The 22460-nt window shown below is 42.3% G+C and overlaps 3 protein-coding genes and 1 pseudogene across 4 annotated transcripts in view; 3 read left to right on the top strand and 1 right to left on the bottom strand.

Moving 5' to 3' along the window:
- The first annotated feature begins 186 nt into the window (after window positions 1-186).
- Window positions 187-5937, top strand: LOC115107111 (cystine/glutamate transporter-like). The gene is made up of 12 exons (XM_029630507.2): window positions 187-806; window positions 2471-2597; window positions 2717-2832; window positions 2928-3053; window positions 3162-3261; window positions 3359-3403; window positions 3495-3618; window positions 3721-3824; window positions 3919-4015; window positions 4175-4324; window positions 4448-4625; window positions 4768-5937. The coding sequence occupies exons 1-12, from the start codon at window positions 572-574 to the stop codon at window positions 4830-4832; spliced, it is 1467 nt and encodes a 488-aa protein (XP_029486367.1). The 5' UTR covers window positions 187-571; the 3' UTR covers window positions 4833-5937.
- LOC115107110 (forkhead box protein M1-like) lies at window positions 5249-10843 on the bottom strand. Its single transcript, XM_029630505.2, is given in 10 exon segments — window positions 5249-7501; window positions 7608-7777; window positions 7902-7953; window positions 8267-8323; window positions 8492-8620; window positions 8807-9001; window positions 9228-9376; window positions 9487-9726; window positions 9729-10001; window positions 10683-10843. Coding segments are annotated over 9 exon segments (2028 nt in total). The 5' UTR covers window positions 9958-10001; window positions 10683-10843; the 3' UTR covers window positions 5249-6694.
- Window positions 10844-10904: 61 nt separating this feature from the next.
- Window positions 10905-13038, top strand: LOC115107112 (RAD9, HUS1, RAD1-interacting nuclear orphan protein 1-like; annotated as a pseudogene).
- A 2735-nt stretch (window positions 13039-15773) lies between these two features.
- Window positions 15774-22460, top strand: part of LOC115107109 (tubby-related protein 3-like) — a 44547-nt gene continuing 37860 nt past the window's right edge. Inside the window, exon 1 of one of the 2 annotated variants that reach the window (XM_029630503.2) lies at window positions 15774-15860. In XM_029630503.2, coding sequence (XP_029486363.1) covers window positions 15841-15860 — 20 coding nt within the window. In that variant the 5' untranslated portion in view covers window positions 15774-15840. Of the gene's footprint in view, window positions 15861-15926; window positions 16888-22460 lie in introns of those variants that run through there. The other variant, XM_029630502.2, reaches the window with a different exon arrangement.

The following is a 22460-nucleotide window of genomic DNA, read 5'->3' as shown; positions in this document are numbered from 1 at the left end:
GCACCATGGCTTTGACCGTCTAAACTACCTTAATTACTCATGTTGTTGAAGCTTGGGAAGACTGCTGGCTTTGTTTTCTGCTTGTGCAGGATTGGTGAGTTTCTATGGTTACTGGCTGTGCTGATTTGCAAGAGCCAATGAGGGGATAAAAAACAAGTTCAGGGGAAAGGGCCTTGTGCAAGTGTGAGGGGAATACTAGTCTACCCGTTCAGCTCATACAGCTCCACTCGGCTTGTCACCCTCCCCTAGCTTGTCTCGTCTTTCACACTCATCCTCTACATCAAGCAATCTTCATTGGATAAATACAAGCAGTTTCAGTATAAGAAAAGGGATATGTTAATTTTATAGTTTATCCATAAAGGGAATTACTATATTTTTGAGTTCATAAAGAGAGTATACTTTTTTGTTCACTTAAATGAACTACTTCTGTGTTTTCTTTAAACTGGAATGTGAAGGGATTTTTGCTGCTTAAACGTAATTCTTTGGTATTTGATTTATTCACTGGAACGTGTTGGTGTAAGGCTGGCTATCTAAACAAGGTGTGTGTTCACACCTTCAAGGCTGCTTAGGCATGGGCATAGATGGAATTCAGTCGAAGGAAGAGGGGGATGAGGTGAAGGAGAAGAAAGAAGATGAAGTGATCCACCTGAGGAGGACAATAGGTCTGCTTCCGGCTATCTCTTTCATCATCGGTACCGTGGTGGGCAGCGGCATCTTCATTGCACCAAAAGGGGTTCTGATGAACAGTGGTAGTGTGGGGCTGTCACTGGTGGTTTGGGCACTGTGTGGGGTCCTCTCCACCTTCGGTAAGCACCAACTGTCATTTTAAAAGAGGTACTGGGTACCTATGAGAGCAAGAGGAGCATAATTGTGATGTTTGAGAGTGGCAGTTGCTAACACAATATCCGTCTTGAAACATTTGTATTAGATATTCACACATCAGTCTGATTCAGTATTGTTAAAGGTCCAATGCAGCCGTTTTTATCTCAATATTAAAACATTTCTAGGTAACAGTGAAGCACCTTACTGTGATTTTTTTCCCAATTAAAATGGTTAAAAAGATACAAAAATAGCTTCTTAGCAAAAAGCAATTTATCTCGCAAGAATTTTGCTTGGACTGTATGGGAAAGGTCTGAATGAGGAGCCTAATTGGAGGAGCCTAATGGGAGGGAATGTAACCTGAAAACTAGCTGTTATTGGTCTATTAATTTACACTGCCCGGTGATGTAGCCAGGCAGGGCAAAACAAGCTGAAATTTCAGGCAGTCTTTTCAAACAGCTTATTCCAACCTCATAGTGTGGAAATATATATAAAACACAGGTAAATCATGCATTTGACTGCACTGCCCCTTTAATTCACAGACAGCACACAACATTCACTCTTCTAATGGAAATGTAGGCCACCTCAGAGGTGTAATCTAGTACTCACTGTATTTTCGCTGGCAGTAAACTGTGCTGGATGTATTCACTTAGTTGAATGATCTGGTCAAGGTCCACAATCCTCTGGTATTTGCACATGCGAACAAACCTTTGTACCTATAAAGTAACTTTGACTTATCTTATTTAATTATTAGGTTACCTTAATTAAATAAGATAAGTCAAAGTTACTTTATAGGTACAAAGGTTTGTTCGCATGTGCAAATACCAGAGGATTGTGGACCTTGGCCAGATCATTCACTGTACCAGTTATTGTCATACATGTACCATTAACATAATTTAAAACATTTATTATCCTTCAAGTATATGAGTCCTTGCACAGATGTCCAAATGTTTACTATTAAACTGATGGGTTAATATACAGATGTTGGATCTTAATTTGAGCCAGTTTGCTACAGCAGGAAAATGAGCCTGTGGATTATAATTAATGGCCATTTGTGTAGGGGTTGATGCAAATCAAGTCTGAAATAGAAATTTCAGTGGAAATTACAAACTTCAGAAGCCTTTTTAAACCTCAAATACACTACAAGTTTGAATTTACTGCTGTGCAGGAAAATTCTTAGGAATAAAAGTGATAAAATGAAGATCTGTACTATTCATTACGGCTGTTTATAGGGTAATAGCCTATGGCTGACCAAATAAACAGATCAAAGGGTAGCATGGGGTGGATGTATGCCTGACCTTTCCCAGGTATTACCCAGTTTTTAACTTTATTATACCACAGCTATAAGCACAGCTATAACTAATGATATGCACTGAATAATTAATATTTAAAAAAATATCTGTTTCCTGAATGTATAGAGATCGTTATACAATAGAAAATATCCCAGCCCACTGAGCAAAAACTTGTAATCAACTAAGGGAATTTTGTATTTTTTTCACCCAAGGAATCCAATGACTTGGTGACATTTTTTGTGATTTCACATTGAATTCACGTTAGTTGACAACTCAGCCAAATGTAAATCAAAACTTTACTTTGAACTGATGCCTATGCCCTGTGGGAGATGTGTCATCTGTCTCTGCCCTTTGTCCAGGGGCCTTGTGCTATGCTGAGCTGGGAACCACCTTTACAAAGTCAGGGGGCCACTACACCTATCTGCTTGAAACATTAGGACCCTTGCCTGCGTTCCTGCGTCTCTGGGCAGAGTTTTTATTCATCAGGTCAGCAGCCTGTATCTCTGTGTCTCTGTGCATACACTCTTAGAATAGTTTAGGAGACAGTATAGTTTACTACAAGTTTTTCTAATACTTTAATACTGTACTCCATGTGGACTGTAAAGGCCAGCTGTAGCATCCTACGTGTCCCTGGCGTTCGGACGCTATGTGGTGGATCCCTTTTACAGCCCTTGTGCTCCTCCCACAGCACTGATTAAACTGGTCAGCATCCTTGGAGTGAGTGAGTGATAAAATACAACCGATAAGACTTTGTGAATTGTTTGATTACTATGGTATACTATTTCAACAAGGTTTATCTTCCTCCTCTCACTGTAGCATTTGTGGTGGCGATAAACTGCTGGAGTGTGACCCTGGCATCTCGCACCCAGGTCACGCTGACATTCATCAAGATGTTTGCCCTGGTCCTAATCATCGTTCCTGGCATCACGGCATTAGCCAGAGGTGGGGTAGTGGTTTTGGTAGAGTTACATGATACACAATGTACACAATATACACAGGACCCTAATCAATCAAACCCTGCTAACTCATTTTCCTCTCTCCCCTCCCCAGGACAGACAGAGAACTTTCAGAATGGCTTTGAGATTGATACATTAACACTGGATAAGCTACCATTGGCCTTTTATTCTGGTCTATATGCCTATGGTGGATGGTAAACAGTGCACAAGAAATTCCCATATCATACCATTGTTGTGTTATCCATAAAGAACTGTTAACTGATAAATTAACATCTTTTACTTTCTCCGCAGGTTTTATCTGAATTTTGTCACAGAGGAGGTCATTAACCCAAATAGGTATTTTATATAAAAAAAACAATTTACCAATTATTTCCACACAAAAAATCAAGTAACCTCATGTCTTAGTTTGTCTGCTCTATTTTGTCAGAAACATCCCACGGGCAATCATCTTCTCCATGGTGACGGTGACTGTGTGCTACGTTCTTGTCAACGTGGCCTATTACACCATGATGACAGCAGAGGAGCTTCTTGTGTCTGACGCTGTGGCTGTGGTCAGTACTGTGGCATCAGATGGTCAAAGCCAAGAGACGGAAAATAACTGCATATGAAGTAAACTGCATGTCAGTCTCATATATGCTGTCTGTTTATCGCAGACGTTTGCCAATCGTGCGCTTCACGGCTTGGCCTCTGTGATTCCTGTACTGGTAGCTGTATCCTGTCTTGGTGCGCTGAACGGTGGCTTCTTTGGAGCACCCAGGTAATAATGCTGCACTCTCGTAATTCAGAAATGTACCCCTTGATGTACGCTTGGCTGGTTTTATTCACGAGACGTCTGTCTGTCCGTGGTGCAGGATGCTGTTCGTGGGGGCCAGGGAGGGACACTGGCCAGTCCTCTTCTCAATGATCCATATCCGTAGAAACACGCCTCTGCCTGCTATTCTGCTACTGGTATAGTCTACTACTACTGCCCATAGTCATCCTTGCTAACCCTATTAGAGTCTCTTTACAGACATCTGTATTGTGGGGATGTCCTTATTGGGTTGATGAGGTAGGTCTATGCTTTGCTTTCATGGTCCAGTTGAGATGTTTGTGTTGTCCTTCCTGCAGTATCCGTTGGTGGTAGTGATGGTGGCAAGAGGAGAGATATTCCAGCTGATCAACTTTGCCTCCTTCTCTCGGTGGCTCTTCATTGCCATGGCGACCATGGGGATGCTCATCCATCGCTACCGCTTCCCCCTTCACCCAAGACCCTTCAAGGTTGCTATGGCTACTATAATTAACTAATGTCACTTGTTTGGTACTTACTAGTTGGCAGTTTCTTGACTGTTTACCTAGTTTTATTCCTATGATCAGCTCATAATTCTATTCTATGTCTACTAGGTGCCGCTGGCCATTGCAGTCACCTTCACAGTGGTGTGCTTCTTCATCGTTGGGCTGTCTCTGTACTCAGACCCCTGGAACACAGGGGGCAGCTGTGCTCTCACCCTGTCTGGAATCCCTGTCTACTACCTGACCGTGCACCGCTCACACCTGCCCACTCGATGGAGAAAAATATTCAGTAAGTCACATCCTTATCATGCCACTATAATGTCGTTGTCATCATACTGAATTACTGATAGCAGAAATGTCAGATGAGGGTGTTGTGTGGGATAGTTATGGCTGTTGCGAGTCACTGACAGGACTGCCTCTCTATTCTCCAGACTACTGCAGTAAGCAGCTCCAGATACTGCTGGAGGTGGCTCAGCAGGAAGTTCAGACCTACTAAAGACACCTCTACTCACACACTGACTGGACGGACAGACACCCATTGCTGTGCCCTCCATATTGTATATGGATGTAAATACCAAGCCATGTTAGATTTGGAAAATGAGCCGTTAACTCTACAACATTCACTGCTGGGAAAGGTAGTTCTGCAGAAAAAAACCCCACTTGTTTTGGTTTACTTGAATTAATGAGATGTAATTTTACGCTTTGAATACGATAGATGTTTTGTGTGGATTATTTACATTTAAAATGACGCTCATCAGCAAATGTTGACATACTGGTATTTGGTACTCACCTGCATTGCTTGCTGTTTGGGGTTTTAGGCTGGGTTTCTGTACAGCACTTTGAGATATCAGCTGACGTACGAAGGGTTTTATAAATACATTTGATTTGATACTCAAATAAAACAAAAAGAGAAACTGTGACATTAATTTATTCCATTTACATAGGATTCATAAAACAGACATGCTTTTCTTAAACATCCCCAAATTTACCCATGTCAGTTTCTCCCCAAACCTCCCTCTGGGGTCTGTTGTACTGGTCATGTAATAAATACTGAACCAGAATGTAAAAGTTCTTGAATATTATGTGGTGTTCATGCCTCTTCCAGTTTATCATACTTTTAAATGATATGGGACAAGAAACCCAGGACTGTGTGAATCTAGTCAAGTTAAGACATCTAAACCCAACCAATGTGAAAAGGAGCAGCAAAGTCAGCGGGTTTCACTGTAGTCAGCATACCCACCCAAAAAGAAAAAAGGCACTTTAAACATTTACATTAGCTACAGTTTCCAAGACACCAATACTGTAAAGATAAGAAACCAAGTCAATCACCAGCAAGCCCATGCCATGATATTAAACACTAGCAGACAGGATGCTCCTCAAACTTTAACCTGAATGTGTCCACAAGCACAGCTAACAAAGGAACTGAGAAGAACTATAAAAAGCCATACATCATTCAGAATTGGTCATATACAAATAATGCCGTCTTCCTTTCCCATAACAAAGTAACAACTATGACCCTTTGATCAAGATAAAACCATAAACTCATGCATTAAATGTTTAAACCTTCTAGCCAAAAAACTTCCAATGACAATTAAAACATTTTTTTTATTCAAATATATTTCCCTTCTACCCAGACGGAGTAACACAGGAATATAAGACAATCACCATACTACTTTATGCTTTTACATAGTGAGTAAGAAACTACTACCACTCTTTAAAATTCACAAAGCAGATTAGACATTGTCATGCCTAGAATAAGTTACAAAAGTGCACTAGAATAAGTGTTGACTTGGTCAATCAAAAATGGCATCTCCTTTGGGTGTAGACAGTCCTTGTTTATTACTTTCTCTCATTGGTGGTTGATCATCTGTACATCATGTTACGTCCTTTCAGAGGTCCAATCAAATGGAGACTCGCTCAGGCACCACATCTTATATTCTAGCATGGTAGTGTCGGTCTCACTGGATAGTTTGATGATTTATCTATGTATAAATGTACATTTTAAAGAGCAAAACTTATTACAAAATGTGCAAATTAACATACATATTCTATGCAGGCTACACATCAACATACTTTTCGGTTCTCTAGTAGTTCCTTCAAGACTATCGTGGGAGGCAGTGAATTGTAATCAAAATATGGTCGCTTAAGCTTGTGGCATGAAACACAACCAAGAGAGAGGAAAAAGACTGGTTAGTTTTGACAAAAGCAACCAACGACAAAGAAAAAAAAATCTAAGTTAGAAAAACTCCCACATTTACAGATTGGAAGATGATGTGAGCAGCTTGGGTAATGAGGATGCCATAGTCTCATCATCTAGCAAAGAACTTTGAAAGGGTCGTGCTCTCTGCTCGGCAGTGGCTACTTGAGTTCAGGGATGAGCTGAGACCAGCTGATGTTCCCCATACCCAGATCATCATCCTCCAGGCCAGAGAAGCTGATATCCACCAAGATCTTGCTCAGGCTGTCGTTCATGGTGTCCAGGACCAAGCCCTCCGTAAGGGAGCGGTTAGCTGTGGAGGGACCCCCGATCTGGAGCACTCTGGAGCAGCCCTGCAGACGCTTCGCCCCCGGGGAGCAGGTGTCGGTGGTGTCAGCCGCAGATGAGGAGCGTGCAGAGGTGAGCAGCTCGCGAGGGGAGTTGAACAAGGGCAGGTCCTTAAAGGGAGTGCTACTGAAGCTGAAGGGGGTGTGGTCATGGCGGTGCGGGGTGAAGTTGGGGCCGGGGGTGCGGATGGGGCTGAAGTCCAGCATGCCGCCTCTCTCCTTGCCCAGCGGGGTCACCCTCCAGGGCTCTAACAGCACAGTGGGTGGCTTGCTGGGGGTGGAGGAGGCTGGGTGGCTGCTCTTGATGGGGGTCTTGAAAGAGAACTCCCTGCAGGGGCTGTCAGGCTCCGGCTGGGGATCGAGCTCGGCGTCCTGGAAGGCGGAGCCGTCGGAGGCCAGGCCCGAGTCGAAGAAGGTGCTGTCGGGGAAGAGGAGCATGGGCTCCTCATTGGAAGGGAGGACGAGGCGCTGCTTGCGACGGGAGCTACTGACTTCCTTCCTGGTGTTGGTCAGAACAGCCTTAGGGGCAACGGAGGTCAGGGGCACACAGACCTGCTCCTCCTTCATCTCCTCAACTGGAGGAGCATACAGCATCACTGTGGAGGCATCACTGTACGTAACCTGCCAAACACACAGTCCCAGAGTATTCATTTAATAACTATAGAGAATCAAGTAACCTCCCGGGACTTCACAATAAAAAAAACGTATGGTGATGGTGAGACTTTACCTTAGGAGCTATACGGACCCTCTTGCCCCCTCCTGAGGAGCTAGATTTCTGTTGGGGGGCAGAGAGGGGGAGCTGTGTGGATGAGGACAGGAAGAGTGACTGAGTGAAAGGAAGCTGGATGGGGACCAGGTAGGAGTCTGTACGAGGAAGAAGGGGCTTCATCTTCCTCTCTGAACATATGGATGGCAGAAAAAAATGTAATGAGGCAACAGCTACACATCAATCATTTCCAACTCTCAAAGGTTTGGTAATCGTCCAGCTGCTTGTTTCCCCCCACGTCTTTCCCTCACTCACCAGGGACACTGGCAGATGTTTTCTTGATTTCCGGAGCAATTCTCTTTTGTTGCTGCGGGAGACAATTGAGATGTTAACTTCTTATTCTCAACACAACTATTCTAATTGAAATGGTCCCTTTCTCTTCTCAAAGACAACATATGAAGACGGCATGAGTTAGACCTGTGTAGAAGAAGTTACTGACTATGTACGGTGGTCCTGTGATGTCTGCCTCTCTGCCTACACCTCGCATCTCCCCTGAAATGAATTGTCAGCTTAATGAGCTAAACAAGAGCAGATGGAAAGCATGTCCTGTCCTCTCTCTGACTGTCCTGTCCTCCCTGACTGACTGCCACAGATGAAAAGAAGGGTAAAAACAAGCTTACATGTTGTTCACAGACCTGCATGGTCCGAGACCAGATGGAAGTTGGATCAGACTCAGTCTGTGGGGGTGGACAATTGGTCAAAAGGGACAGAGTTATCATAGAGATGAGTAAATATCAGAGTTAAGACTGTTATATGCAGGGATTTGTCATTTTGTGGAGTCCCATAGTTGTAATTGGCCAGCGACAAAATATGACCTAGAACAGAAAAGTGGGTATCATGCTGACCTTGTAAACCTGGTCAAGAGTAAGGCAGCGATTGGCCTCTGGGCGGATGGTCCAGTAGGAGATCTTGCCATCTTGTGTTGTCTCACGGATGAACATGTCATGCAGGGAAAGATTGTGGCGGATGGAATTCTGTCAAGGAGCATAGACAATATCAAACTAAAAGGATGTGGCTCATGCCATTGGCAATTATACAAGTTTTTGTTGGGTGCTTAAGGGGTATTCTTCTGCTTCTATTGTAACACGATCTTGTCCTCAACTATTACAGTGACACCAATCAAATCTATCTGTGACCAAGGGCTTATTGTGGATGTTTACCTTCCAGCCTGGCTTGGCCACCTTTCTGAAATATGGAAAGTGATCCTCAATCCAAGTGTAGATCTCTTTCAATGTCATCCTCCTGCTCTTCTTACTGTTGATGGCAAACTGAATCATTGCCATGTACGAGTAGGGTGGTCTCTCTGACAAGGGGTCTTTGACAACCATGTGTGCTTCCATTCGCTCACTTTGTGACTGTGTGCAAAACAGAACAAAAGAGAGGTTGGCTTTGTTTGGCCTATTTAGATACTACTCTTTGAAGACTCAACAAATGCACACAGAACTAATATCACACTTGAGTGCAACACTTGAAACATTCTAGAGAAACATATAACACGTTGCCGGTGACACCCTCCTTGAGCATCACTGTTTACATACGTCCGTTGACAATCACACCCAGAAGCTAAAAGAGGAGCCAAACCTGGAGAATCTGTTGGCAAGTGTCATGATTCTCTTTGTTGGCAGCTTTCTTAGCAGGATCTGGGTCAAGACCGTCTGTATTCATCCTCCCAAGCCACTGGATGTTAGTAAGGCTGTCATCTAGAGGACTGCAATCAAGGTCCCTATTCACTGTGAAATAATAAAAACTGTGCGCATCAACAATGTTCATCAAACAGTTAAATTACACCTAAAAAGTGGAGGGTAATTTAACCCAAAATCATGAAAGAAAATAAACATACATGGTTTAATTGTAGTCAAAGTCCTAGTATCCTTTAGGCAGTCCATTGGTGTTGCCTTCTCTAGCTGTGTGACAAGAGCCATGCTACCCCTACCAGAGTTGCGTCCTCTCATATAGCTAGGTTGACAGAAAGAATCTGCACCATCCTCGATACAGCCGCCACCACTTAGAAGGATGAATTTGTTTGGTCCTTGAGAGCCACACTCCTTCCCCTTGGCAGTGAGGGCCCCAATTACACTCTGAGGTCTGCAGTTTTGGGGATGACAACCACTTGTGTGCCAGGCATAGTGGGATGGTCCATGATGCGGATGCCATCAGGAAAGCACTGGCCACCTGAGGGTTTGGATGTGGATGGTTCCTTGTGTCGTAGTCCATCCGGCTCCTCAATTGAGCCATCAAGTGTTGGTTCATTTAGCTGGAAAGGAAGCTTCCTCCTCCTAAGGATCAGGGGCCTTCTTGGGCTCTGTTTCATTTTGCTCAGATTACAGAGGCTGGCCCTTTGACTTCACTTGATGTCTGAAGAGATAACAGGTAACGTTAAAGTCACAACAACATTTCCCATGGGGCAGAAAAAGCTGGTTAGATTAGAGCTAGTTAGTTATAATGGTTAAATGATAGCGAAACTGATCTCATGTCGAATCAGGTGCTGACAACTTTTTACCTGAGTTGATATGCTGCAACTAAGCAAGCAAGACTGTCGATGCAAAAGCTGTTAGTTCAAAAAAAAAATACAAGGTTCTTTTGATGGTTAAATTAAAGTGGCGTTAGCTAGCTTGGGTAACCTGGTAACATCATGAATTTATGTTTCCCATATTTGCGCTGACGTTACTCTAGTAACTTGCTAACTTAACTATACGAAAATATTTTGGATTGTTTCAATTAAAAATAAAGCAGCCAGCTAATTGTTACTATAGCTAGCTAGCTAACGATTTTAGAATAGAAATACCAGTCTTTCAAATATCAGCTATGGTTATGACGCAGTCTTCTAGAACATGATGGCGTTAGCTAAATTAGCTAATCGACGGGTTTATAGTTAGCTAGCTAACATACCAAGGTAGAAAAATATTCCCCAAAATAACGTAAACTAGGAGTTAGCTAGCTAGCGGTAGTAGTTAGCGCGTTTAGTTTGTCAGCTAACTTTAATCCAGTTATTTAGCCAGCTAACTAGCAACTTTAACCATGTTTAAGATAACAAACCTTCATATTATGGTGAAGCGCTTTTGTTCTGGGTTACTTGACTCCTTAATTAAACAATGACAATCGAAAATGAAAGTTGATAGGTAGTTTTTAGATCTCTACCTCCTTTCATTCAGTGTGAAAGGGGGTTTGAATTTTGGCGCAGTATTTGCAAATCCGGTCATGTGGTCTTTGCATATCCAATGGGCTGAACCCAGTGGATGTGAAAACCAATCAGCTTTAGCCATTATGTTAACCACAAGACTTGGAGGACAGCGGAGCAAATGCCAAATCTGTGTCCTTTCTGATTCTGACATTATTTATTCAAAACATTGATAACTAGCTACTTCTGACATGCAGTATACACCCAGGTACGTCTTGTGATATACGAAGCCGTACTGTGTTCATGGAAGGGTACTTCACTCTTAATTTTGTTGTAGCTAACTAGCTACTTAACCCAAAGCAAGCTATAGCGTTATAACGTTTCTTATATACCACATCTGTTCCATACTGCATTACTTTGATACGTCACCTTATATTTCACCTTCTTTTGATCCCATCAGCTCCTCAGCCATGATCTCTGATGCCACGTAAAACAAGAAAGACATCTTTTCCAAACTCACAGAAGCCGTCGCTGTTGTTTTTTGATCCACCACTTGATGACGCCAGATACCACAACGTGCCTCAAGTGAGAGGCGTACTCAATCCCAAGTCATTTCTGTTTGAGGAGCAGAGACAGAACAGCTGCACAGCACAGCCTGTAGTTCTTGGGTAATCACAGTTTAGGATAACTGATCATGTGTATGATGATAATCAATCATGTTTTTAATGTAATTATTTACTATCTTCTGAATGTTGTCCGTTCAAACTATAAATAATGTATAACTAACATGTTCAAAGATGTCTCGTCTCTCACTCAATTTCAGGTGAGTCCACAGTTTGATTAACTACCGCCCCCTGCACGCAGAGGAAGGCGAGGGAAGAAGAAGTGCCTCTCTGCAACAAGAATTCTTGACAGGAGTTCTCAGTTATCCAGAAAAAAAGTTGTATTTGCAAGTTCCAAGCCTTATCTTTTCAGAGAAGGTCAACAGTCCAATCTCTCCTTGCAAGCGCATAAGGTTGGTTCTCTAAGTACAGAGTACCTAAGTAATCAAGATGAAACGTAGACACCAACACTGATAACTTCTCCCAGGAAAGGGACAGCTGAGAGGAGACGGTTGTCAGAGGTAACACCGGAAGATGCAGCATCAACCTCCAGCAGATGTGTGGGGGTTCTTAGAACGTCAGCTGCCAATGTTGCCAGACATTGCAAGAGCCCAGCGTCATGCTCTGCTCGGACTCCTGCCTCAGCAACACACCACACCCCTGGCACGGACAATGTTTTGTCCCCACCTGATGTAGAGACTCCAGAATTACACCATGATGGTAGTTCCTCCTTTCTTTGCCTCCTGTTGCCTGCGTCACAGCCGATGACCCCGCCACACACCGTGATTTCAGAGATTTTAGCAACAGACATGCCAGAGAGGGACTATGGAGTCAAGGTTACATGGAGGAGGAGGAAAGGGCTGATGAGGTTGCTGAGGGACCGAGGTTATCTTTCAAGTGCAGAGGCACTGATTAGCATCTAATCAATATAACTGTAAATATAGAGTCCACTCAATTGTTTTGCTACTCGGGATATTATCGAGTCCACTCAATTGTTTTGCTGCTTGAGATAACTTGGCATGTTGTCCATGTGCAGTTGGTAGTTCAGCCCATTATGGATGTGGCTCTGTCTAGGTTCTTGTTTTCTTTGTACCCTGGGTCCACATGAAATCTTTTTTATTTTTTAAATTGGTTGTTTTTCAATTTAACATAAATACATAATGAATTTCTGTTGTGTGAGTGTTACAACACTAGCTAGTAACTTGGGTATAAGTAGAGGGGTCTATTTACTAGCTACATGTGTGGTAACATGTCATGCAGAAGCAAAGAAACCTGTCCAATCACTCAGCCTATATAATTTGCCATCCAATATTATTGTCAGTGTTGCCAACTTAGTGACTTTGTTGCTATATTTTGGCGAGTATTCAGACCCCTCTATCGTCACATTTTCAAAAATTCGACTAGCGACAAATCTAGCGACTTTCTGGTGTTATTGGAGACTGTCCCAAAGCACTCACAGGTGGCCCAGTCCTCGCGCAGCAGTCCCTCCCAGCTGCAGTCAGAGCAGGAGATGTTCACCCCTCCCCGTCCAGACTGCAAATGGATTGCGCATGCGGGAAGCTGCCGCTGGCTGATCCTGCCCTGGCTTACATTCAGGGCGGGATGCAAATGTAAAATGCTCTTTGTCTAAAATAAAATCACTGCACAAAAATAAATCACTGCATTTGACTCACACTGCCTCAGTCACTTACTCACCTTGTCCACTGTGTGTGTGCCTCTCTGTGACATAAGCTAAACATCTAGCTGGCTAGCTCATCATGTCTCAGTCTAAACTGTACACTCAAAAATACAGAAAGTGGGAATTAAAACCTGAATTCAAAGGTTGGTTGAAGCTGTTTATTGGAGATGATACACGGGCATACTGCCTGTATTGTAAGGCTGATTTCTACGCCAAATTTAGTGATGTAAAAAACACATGACAAAAACATACTCAAAAGGCAAAGCCTTATAACAGTTCCACCCAAAACAAGCTGCCATTTATGATTAAAATAATTGACTGCAAAAAAGGCTGAGGCACCATAGCATTAGCTATCGCTGAGCACTGTTCCATGCTGGCATGTGATCACATTGGAGAAGCATGTAGAGCTGCTTTCTCAGACTCCGCTGCTACCCACTTCAAAATGCACATGGCAAAGTGCACAGAAATTATTAATGGTGTTCTAGCACCATACTTTCTCAAAAAGTTGGTCACAGATGTGGGTGACCTGCGTTTCAGCCTCCTCGATGAGTACACGGATGCAAGTGTTTCTACGTACCTGGGGGTTGTGATAAGGTACTTTAGTGACACCAAGCAGACAACTGTATCAGCATTTCTGGGGCTTGTTGAGTTGGAGGGAGGAGATGCTAAATCTATAGCCTGTGCTGTTGTGGCTTTCCTCAAGAAGTGTTGTCTTAAAAAATAGAAACTCCTGGGGATAGGAACTGGCAATGCCTCTGTTATGATGGGGATTAACAATGGGGTCCATAAAGTGCTGAAGGAGGAGTATGGCCTCAAATATCTGTTTCTTATTCGCTGTGTGTGCCACTCTGCAGCTTGCTGTAAGTCATGCTTCCAATAACACCATCCCCGTAGTGTGGAGTACTTGGTACGAGATACTTATAACTGGTTTTCAGTGTCTCCAAAGCGCAGGGAGGCCTACAAGGCCATATATGAGACCATCAATTGTGGGTGGAAACCTTTACAGATAACCAAGGTGTGTGCCACATGTTGGCTCTCCATTGAACCCACGGTTTCACACATTTATGACCAGTGGGAGGAGCGTAGGCTGCATTTCACAGTCACCAAGTCCAGTGAACACTGCTACATGGCTGAGGTTTTCTACTCTATGTACAGTGATCCTCAAAGAGGAGAGCAAGTAGATCCTCTTAAGCTACTTGACAGCTTGGTTCGCCTGATCAAGTCTGTGAGTAGTAGTGTGCTGATTCCACTGGCAAATGTTGATGTACTCAAAGGGCCAATAGATGGATACATCTGTCCCAAACCGTACCTTGGTTACCTTTTTGAGTCAAAGGCAGCTGAGTTCCACCTTGCACCTGAGGATAAAAACAATGTCAGAAAGCGGTGTGTAGCCTTCACCATCTCCCTCACTAATGAGTTGAGGGTGAGACTGCCAGACAACATCGAAGCATTGCAGTACATGTCAGTTTTCAATGTGGAGGAAACTATAAAGCACAATAAGAGTCCTGGAGAAAAAAAAATAGCCAAGCTCCTTGGCGACTCCCCTGCAGAGATAGACAAGATTGTCCAGCAATGGCGTGCCATCCATCTTAGTAAATGGAATGAGACAAAAAACACACTGGGCTTCTGGAGTGAGATTTGGAAGTTCAGGGATGCAGCTGATATCAACCCGTTTCAAGAACTTGCCTTGGCTGCTGTGTCTGTGTTTGTCCTTGCCAAACACGAATGCTGAAGTCGAGAGTGTATTCAGCCAGATGAGTGTGGTAAAAAGCTAACTTAGAAATCGGATGTCCTTGCAGACCCTTAACTCCATCCTGTACAGTCGATATGGACTGAAGCTGTCTGGTGAGGCTTGCTATGAGCACCAGCTGCCTGATAATGTTTTGCAGCTTTTTGGCACATCAGCTGCTTACTTATTTAAGTCAGCTCCCTCAGTTGCTGAACCTGCCATAGAGAGCCCTGACCAAAATGACAATGACCCACTCTTTCTGTGAGCCAGCACAGCCTGTGTGTGTGTGGAGGCGGGTCTGTAAAAAAAACAACTATTAACCTGAATTAGGGCCAGACTAGTTACCATAATTTTCTCACATTGACAGTTTTTTCTATTGTCTCTTTTTGGTCCATTTAGATTGATAATGTAGATTGTATACAATTAAAAATGTAAAAAATGTTAAAAAATGTTCATGTTTTACTGTGACTTGTTGTAGCCTCCTAAATGGACCCTGAGGTTAAAAACCAAATCAAATTAAGAAAACTAAAATAAAAAAACAAAAACAAAAAATTAAATAAACAAAGAAGTAACTCCGCCAGTGTCTCTTTTGGGTCACTTTTGCCGGTCCCAAGTCCAGATAAAGGAGGAGGGTTGGAATTGTGACTTTAATCTTTTTCTTTTTTTTCTACACCCTTTTTCTCCCAAATTTCGTGGTATCCAATTGTTAGTAGTGACTGTCTTGTCTCATCACTACCCAACCAAGCCGCACTGCTTCTTAGAAAGTTAATTTGTAGTTCTAAACATATTCAGGGTGTTTTTTACTAACTTTTTGTCTCTCCCACGACTTTATTCCTCTCTCATACAGCATCCATCACAATTACATGCACATGGCCAATTATGCAAATTAGTCGATGGCGTCATTTAGCGACTTCTAGGACAGCCAATAGCTACTTTCCTTACTGAGGAGTTGGCAACACTGTGTTGTAGTCATGTGCGGTAACTAGGGCTGTGGGCGTGTCAAGGAAAGTTGTCTGCTGCACCAGGAGGCCACCACCAGCTGGGATCCATAGTAACCGTGGATAAACATGAGTTACTACAGCATAAGGTAAGTTTTAAAAAAATATATATATATAGAGATAGTTCTTATATAGATAGTTCTTATAGTTCTTTGCCCATGATATTATGTAGACATGCGGTGACCAAATGTGATGGGCGAAGTGTGTCTGGTGGGTGGTGCGCGAGACTGGTCTGTCACTTAACTTTTTCAGAAGGCACTGCTGCTCGAGAAGACTGATGCTAGTTTGGCTAATGTTAGGCTAGCTAGCTAACGTTTCTTGCTTGCCTGAAGATAGCGTGCTCCGTGAAGAGACTAGAACAGAGGCTGAGTGGTAAATCAATCATGGAAGATAATACCAAGCACAAACTAAAATACATATTTTTCACAACTTTAAATGTAGCTAACTATTCTATTTTTCTTGTCAGGAATCAAGCAGAGTTAAACGCTTATTTTTAACGATTTGGGCATCGTTTTATCACGAAAAGGAAGCATGAGCTGGTCAGTGAATTGTAGCTAGGAAAACTCCATCGATTGTTAGCTAGCTAACGTTAGCGTGCGTGTTAACGGTTTAAGCAGAAAGCACACAATTCTTCATGGATTGCTCGTAAACTTTTTGATTCATGTTTTGTAACAGTAATGTGTTTGAAAATGAGAGAGTATTTTTAAAATGTTAACTTGTTAGCTAGCTACAACGTTCCATCTGAAAAATGTCAAAATTGTATGAACATGCATGTTGACAACGGAGCTATAACGACGTTATAAACATCTGGCAAGGCTCAAGTCTTGAATATGTTGGGTTGCTAACGTTACATTATTGCGTCACGAAAGCCATCAGATGGGGAATATATTACACTCGATTTCTCGAGTTACTGTGGCTTTGTCATAGGAGCTTGCGACATTGTCCTTGGAGACGGCACCGCATAAATGTGGGTACTATAGCATGCTGCTTGCTAAAAAATACAGTATTAGGGCCTATGAGGGGGGCAATCTTGGCAACATCACTCGGCACGGTCACCACCAAAGAAGTCTCCCGAAACGGAAGAAGTGACAGGATGAACAACATCAACAAAAGCAGGTGAATCAAGCTAATGTCATAGGATAATGATTGTATGGCTCTGTGGCCAACATGGGGACAATCCGATGTTGAATAGGGTGTTGGATGGTTCAGTTCGTGGTTAAGGATGTGATAGTTATGTGATATGCTACATGGAGGCAATAGACAAATTACAATATGTCAGTCAGAGTATGATTATTATTTAACACTACCTGAACCCTTCTGCATAACAGAATCAGCTGTCATAAACACAGTCATGACAACTTTTCATTAAAATTACAATTGACTTTATACTGTTTATGACCCTGCTTTTTTCAACTTCATTTCACCCTGTTAAGTTGAGTGTCATTTAGGGATTCTTAATGCTTATTTCACAAGCAATCATTTTCCTTATGCTGTGCATTTCTGGTCAAAATAATGACACTCCTCCCCCATATTATTGTGGATTGGAATGTAGTATGGCTGAATGTTATGTGACTATCTGGAGGCTATAGAGAATTCCACAGTCTTTGCTTTTTAAAGAGTGCCTACGAATGTTGCAATACCATTGCACCCACAACAAACAATATTATTGGCTATTCCCTTTGTGACATTAATGCACACTGTTGAAAAGGGCTCAGGACAATTAATAGGCAAACATGTTGACACAAGAACTATGCAATCTGGTTTCCGAGCTGGTCATGGGTGCACCTCAGCCACGCTCAAGGTCCTAAACGATATCATAACCGCCATTGATTAAAGACAGTACTGTGTAGCCGTCTTCATCATCCTGGCCAAGGCTTTTGACTCTGTCAATCACCACATTCTTATGGCAGACTCAATAGCCTTGGCTTCTCAAATGACTGCCTCGTCTGGTTCACCAACTACTTCTCAGAGTTCAGTGTGTGAAATCGGAGGGCCTGTTGTCCGGACCTCTGGCAGTCTCTATGAGGGTGCCACAGGGTTCAATTCTCGGGCCGACTCTTTTCTCTGTATATATCAATGATGTCGCTCTTGCTGCTGGTGATTTTCTGATCCACCTCAATGCAGACGACACCATTCTGTATACATCTGGCCCTTTTTAGTTTAGTTTAGTTTATTAATTTGACCATTTAAAAAAACAAGCACATATAAAACTTAAAAGCCTTACATGCACATGAATAAAATCATCGAGGATAACACACAATAAAGTCTGGGACTTATTTCCATTGTGGTCCTTTTGAGACAAGATGGCTAGACAAGATCAAACACAGTACGTCATTGAAATAATAAAACAAAAACATAGAAGAAGAACACCTATCTCATCATTCCAGTTACATCATATTCATATGGGCACAGAAGACATCAAACATATTTTTACTTTCTTTTTAAAGCTGTCCAGAGAGGACTATGTTTTTATAGACAGAGGCAACTCATTCCATTCTGAGGCTCCAGTAAATAAGAAAGTACTTTTCCCAGCATTACTCCTGAACCTGTATAAGCACACATCAGCAACACCTGATCTGGTGCTGTGATTGTGTGCATCCCTAACACGAGGAAAGTAATCACTTAGATATCTGGGCGCAGGACCATAAATACTCCTGTAAACCAAACCTAGTCTAATCTGGGACACCCCAGCCTCAACAGGCAGCCAGTTTAGTTCCTGAAAGCAGCTCCTGCCTATGTGAGTACGTGGACTCACCTTCAATACTACCATGATCAGCTTATTCTGGGCTATCTGGAGCTTCCCCTTCATAAGTTTAGATAAGCCCCCAACCCAGGAAGTACTAGCATGGTCGAAATGGCATTGAATGAGGGCAATAGCTAGCACTTTCATGGAGTCCTTATCAAGCAGCTTGGACTTTCTAGCCAAAAACTTAGTCCTGGCATTAACCTTCCCTAGCACCTTATTGGCCATGCTCACACCTCCCAAGCTGCCATCAAGGATACATCCCAAGTAGCTAACAGAGGTTTTAGTAGTCAGCACCTCACCCCCTAACTCCACTCTGATTTCAGACGACCTACACAATTTAGGTCTGGATCCCCAAATAATTGCTTCAGTATTCCCTAAATGCAGAGATAGCTTATTATCTCCAAGCCATTTGCTAATGTTAGTAAGCTCTGTGCTAAGTATGCTCTCCAACATAGTTTAACTTTTTTATGAGACACCAGAAGTGTAGAGTCATCCGCATAAAGAAAAAGACGGAAAGAACAAGCATCTTTCGTATCGTTAATATACAATAAAAACAGCAGAGGCCCAAGCACCCTCCCCTGAGGAACGCCACAACTCATTGGTTTTGACAGTGAACCATTAACCTCTACTACTTGCTCCCTTCCTGATAAATAGGACTTTACCCAGCCTAGAGGGATACTGCTTAACCCCAGTGCCTCCAGTTTGGAGATTAGGAGACAGTGGTTAACTGTATCAAAGGCCTTCTGTAGGTCAAGCAGTACCATTGCACACAGATTTCCCTCATCAATCTCTTTCCTGTGAAGTGAGTCAAGTAAAGTAGACATGAATCAGTGGAGTATGTTTTTTTTTAAACCCGATTGAAAATCATACATTAGACCCTGTTTGTTAACATATTCATACATTTGCTCATGTACAATTCTCTCCAGGATCTTTGATGTTACACATTGGATAGATACAGGCCTATAATTCCCAGGGTCAGACTTTATCCCCTTCTTATACAGAGGTATAACTTCAGCTTGTTTCTTGGACACTGTGGTAACAAACCTCCAAACGAGCTTCAATGCCATACAACACTCCTTCTGTGGCCTCCAACTGCTTATAAATGCTAGTAAAACTAAGTATATGCGCTTCAACCGATTGCTGCCCGCACCCTCCCGCCAGACTAGCATCACTACTCTGGACGGTTCTGACCTAGAATATGTGGACAACTACAAATACCTAGGAGTCTGGTTAGACTGTAAACTCTCCTTCCAGACTCACATTAAGCATCTCCAATCCAAAATGAAACCTAGAATCGGCTTCCTATTTCTCAACAAAGCCTCCTTCACTCATGCCGCCAAACATACCCTTGTAAAACCGACTATACTCCCGATCCTCGACTTTGGCGATGTCATTTACAAAATAGCCCCCAACACTCTACTCAGCAAACTGGATGTAGTCTATCACAGTGCCATCCGTTTTTATTACCAAAGCCCCATTTACTACCCACCACTGTGACCTGCATGCTCTCGCTGGCTGGCCCTCACTACATATCCGTCGCCAAACCCACTGGCTCCAGGTCATCTATAACATGGAACCCAAACCGTCCGAGCACGTGTGCCATCGTGCATACATTTATTTTGTCCCCAACACCAAACGCGATCACGACACGCAGGTTAAAATATCAAAACAAACTGAACCAATTACATTAATTTGGGGACAGGTCGAAAAGCATTAAACATTTATGGCAATTTAGCTAGCTAGCTTACACTTGCTAGCTAATTTGACCTATTTAGCTAGCTTGCTGTTGCTAGCTAATTTGTCCTGGGATATAAACATTGAGTTGTTATTTTACCTGAAATGCACAAGGTCCTCTACTCTGACAATTAATCCACACACAAAACTGTCAGTCGAATTGTTTCTAGTCATCTTTCCTAGGCCTTTTCTTCTCTTGACATTATATTGCGATTGGCAACTTTCATAAATTAGGTGCATTACCGCCACTAACCTTGTTCGTCTTTCAGTCACCCACGTGGGTATAAACAATGAGGAAATGGCACGTTGGTACCTGCTTCTATAAACCAATGAGTAGATGGGAGAGGCAGGACTTGCAGTGCGATCTGTGTTACAAATAGAACTTCTATTTTAACCCTTGGCAACGCAGATGCGTGAGCAGTGTGGGTGCAATGATTGAATAATATAGATTTATACATTTATTTTGCAAAGCTCATGCACGCGACACAAGCGGTGTAGTCAGCTTATAGGTCTTTGCTAGGTAAAGACCCACCTTATCTCAGCTCACTGGTCACCATAGCAACACCCACCCATAGCACGCGCTCCAGCAGGTATATTCCACTGATCATCCCCAAAGCCAACACTTGCTTTGGCCGCCTTTCCTTCCAGTTCTCTGTTGCCAATGACTGGAACAAATTTCAAAAATCTCTGAAGCTGGAGTCTTATATCTCCCTCTCTAACTTTAAACCTCAGCTGTCATAGCAGCGTACCGATCACTGTACCTGTACACAGCCAGTATGTAAATGGCACACCCGACTACCTCATCCCCATATTTTTACTTACCCTCTTGCACCCCAGTATCTCTACTTGCACATCATCATCTGCACATCTATCACTACAGTATTAATGCTAAATTGTAATTATTTTCGCCTCTACCTCCCTACTCTTCTATATTTGCACACACGGTACATAGATTTTTCTATTTTTATTTTATTTTCTGTTATTGACTGTACTGTTGTTTATGTGTAACTCTGTGTTGTTTTTGTCGCACTGCTTTGCGTTTATCTTGGCCAGGTCTCAGTTATAAATGAGAACTTGTTCTCAACTGGCCTACCTGGTTAAATGAAGGTGAAATAAAATAAATAAATACAGTGTTTCCTCTAGGATTTCCACCAAACATTTTAGATGTTGGACGCTGAGACAAAATCTTGCAGTTTTAAAGCTAATTTCCTGCAATTCTACACATTTTGCCATATGGCAGAGAAAACATTTGACAGTTTTATAGCTAGTTTCATGCTATTCTAAACATTTTGCCATTGGGATGAGATAACATTAGCAGTTTTATGGTAACTGGCCACATAAAATCTCACTTTAAAAAGTTTATATTCTGTTAACTACAAAATAATGTTGTTGACTCGTCCTGTACTTGAATTTGTGGCCAAAGCATAAATTACAGCCACATCGACATTTTCCCACCGGGGGCAGAAAAAGATGGTTAGCTATAATGGCTAAATGATAGCTATACTGTTGAGCTGATGACGAATCAGGTGCTGACAACTTTCTACCCGAGTTGATGGTTCTTTTGATGAGCAAATTAAAGTAGTGTTAGCTAGCTAGCGTAACCTGTTAACACCAAATTAAATTTCTATCATGATCTGATGTTTTCCATATTTATGCTGACTTTACTCTAGTAACTTGCTAATCCTTTCCTACAATTCTACACATTTTGCCATGGGACTGAGGGAAAATGTGCAGTTTTAAAGTAACTGTCCAGTGAAAATCTCACTTTTAAAATGTAATATTCTGTTATATACTATTCTCATATTGAAATAATGTTGTTGACTCATCCTATACTCGTATTTGTGGCCAAACCACAAATTGGAGCTTGCTATTTCCTCGTGGAGTATGATGTAATACTCCTAACGAGGTTGAGCTGACCAATCAGCGGTCTACTCGTATTACATTTTTTTAATGACCGGTATATGCCCACGCCATTCTGTTGTTGGGGTACGCCTAAACCATTCCAACACAGAAAAGCTGCTGTGCATACTTAATTACATTTTTTTTGGAAGGAAAACTATTTTACTCATATTGTAATTCATTATAGGTCATATTAATCTGGAAATACTGGACAGCTACCTTTAAGCAAATTTCATGCAATTCTACACATTTTGCCATGGCTTATGCTGTGTTCTTATGCTATCTGAGTGACTCAAACATTATAACAAAA

The sequence above is a fragment of the Oncorhynchus nerka genome, linkage group LG23 (assembly GCF_034236695.1).
Source record: "Oncorhynchus nerka isolate Pitt River linkage group LG23, Oner_Uvic_2.0, whole genome shotgun sequence".
Classification (NCBI taxonomy): Eukaryota; Metazoa; Chordata; class Actinopteri; order Salmoniformes; family Salmonidae; genus Oncorhynchus; species Oncorhynchus nerka.
Note: the sequence above shows the minus strand (reverse complement) of the source record. Positions and strands in the feature narration are given on the sequence as shown.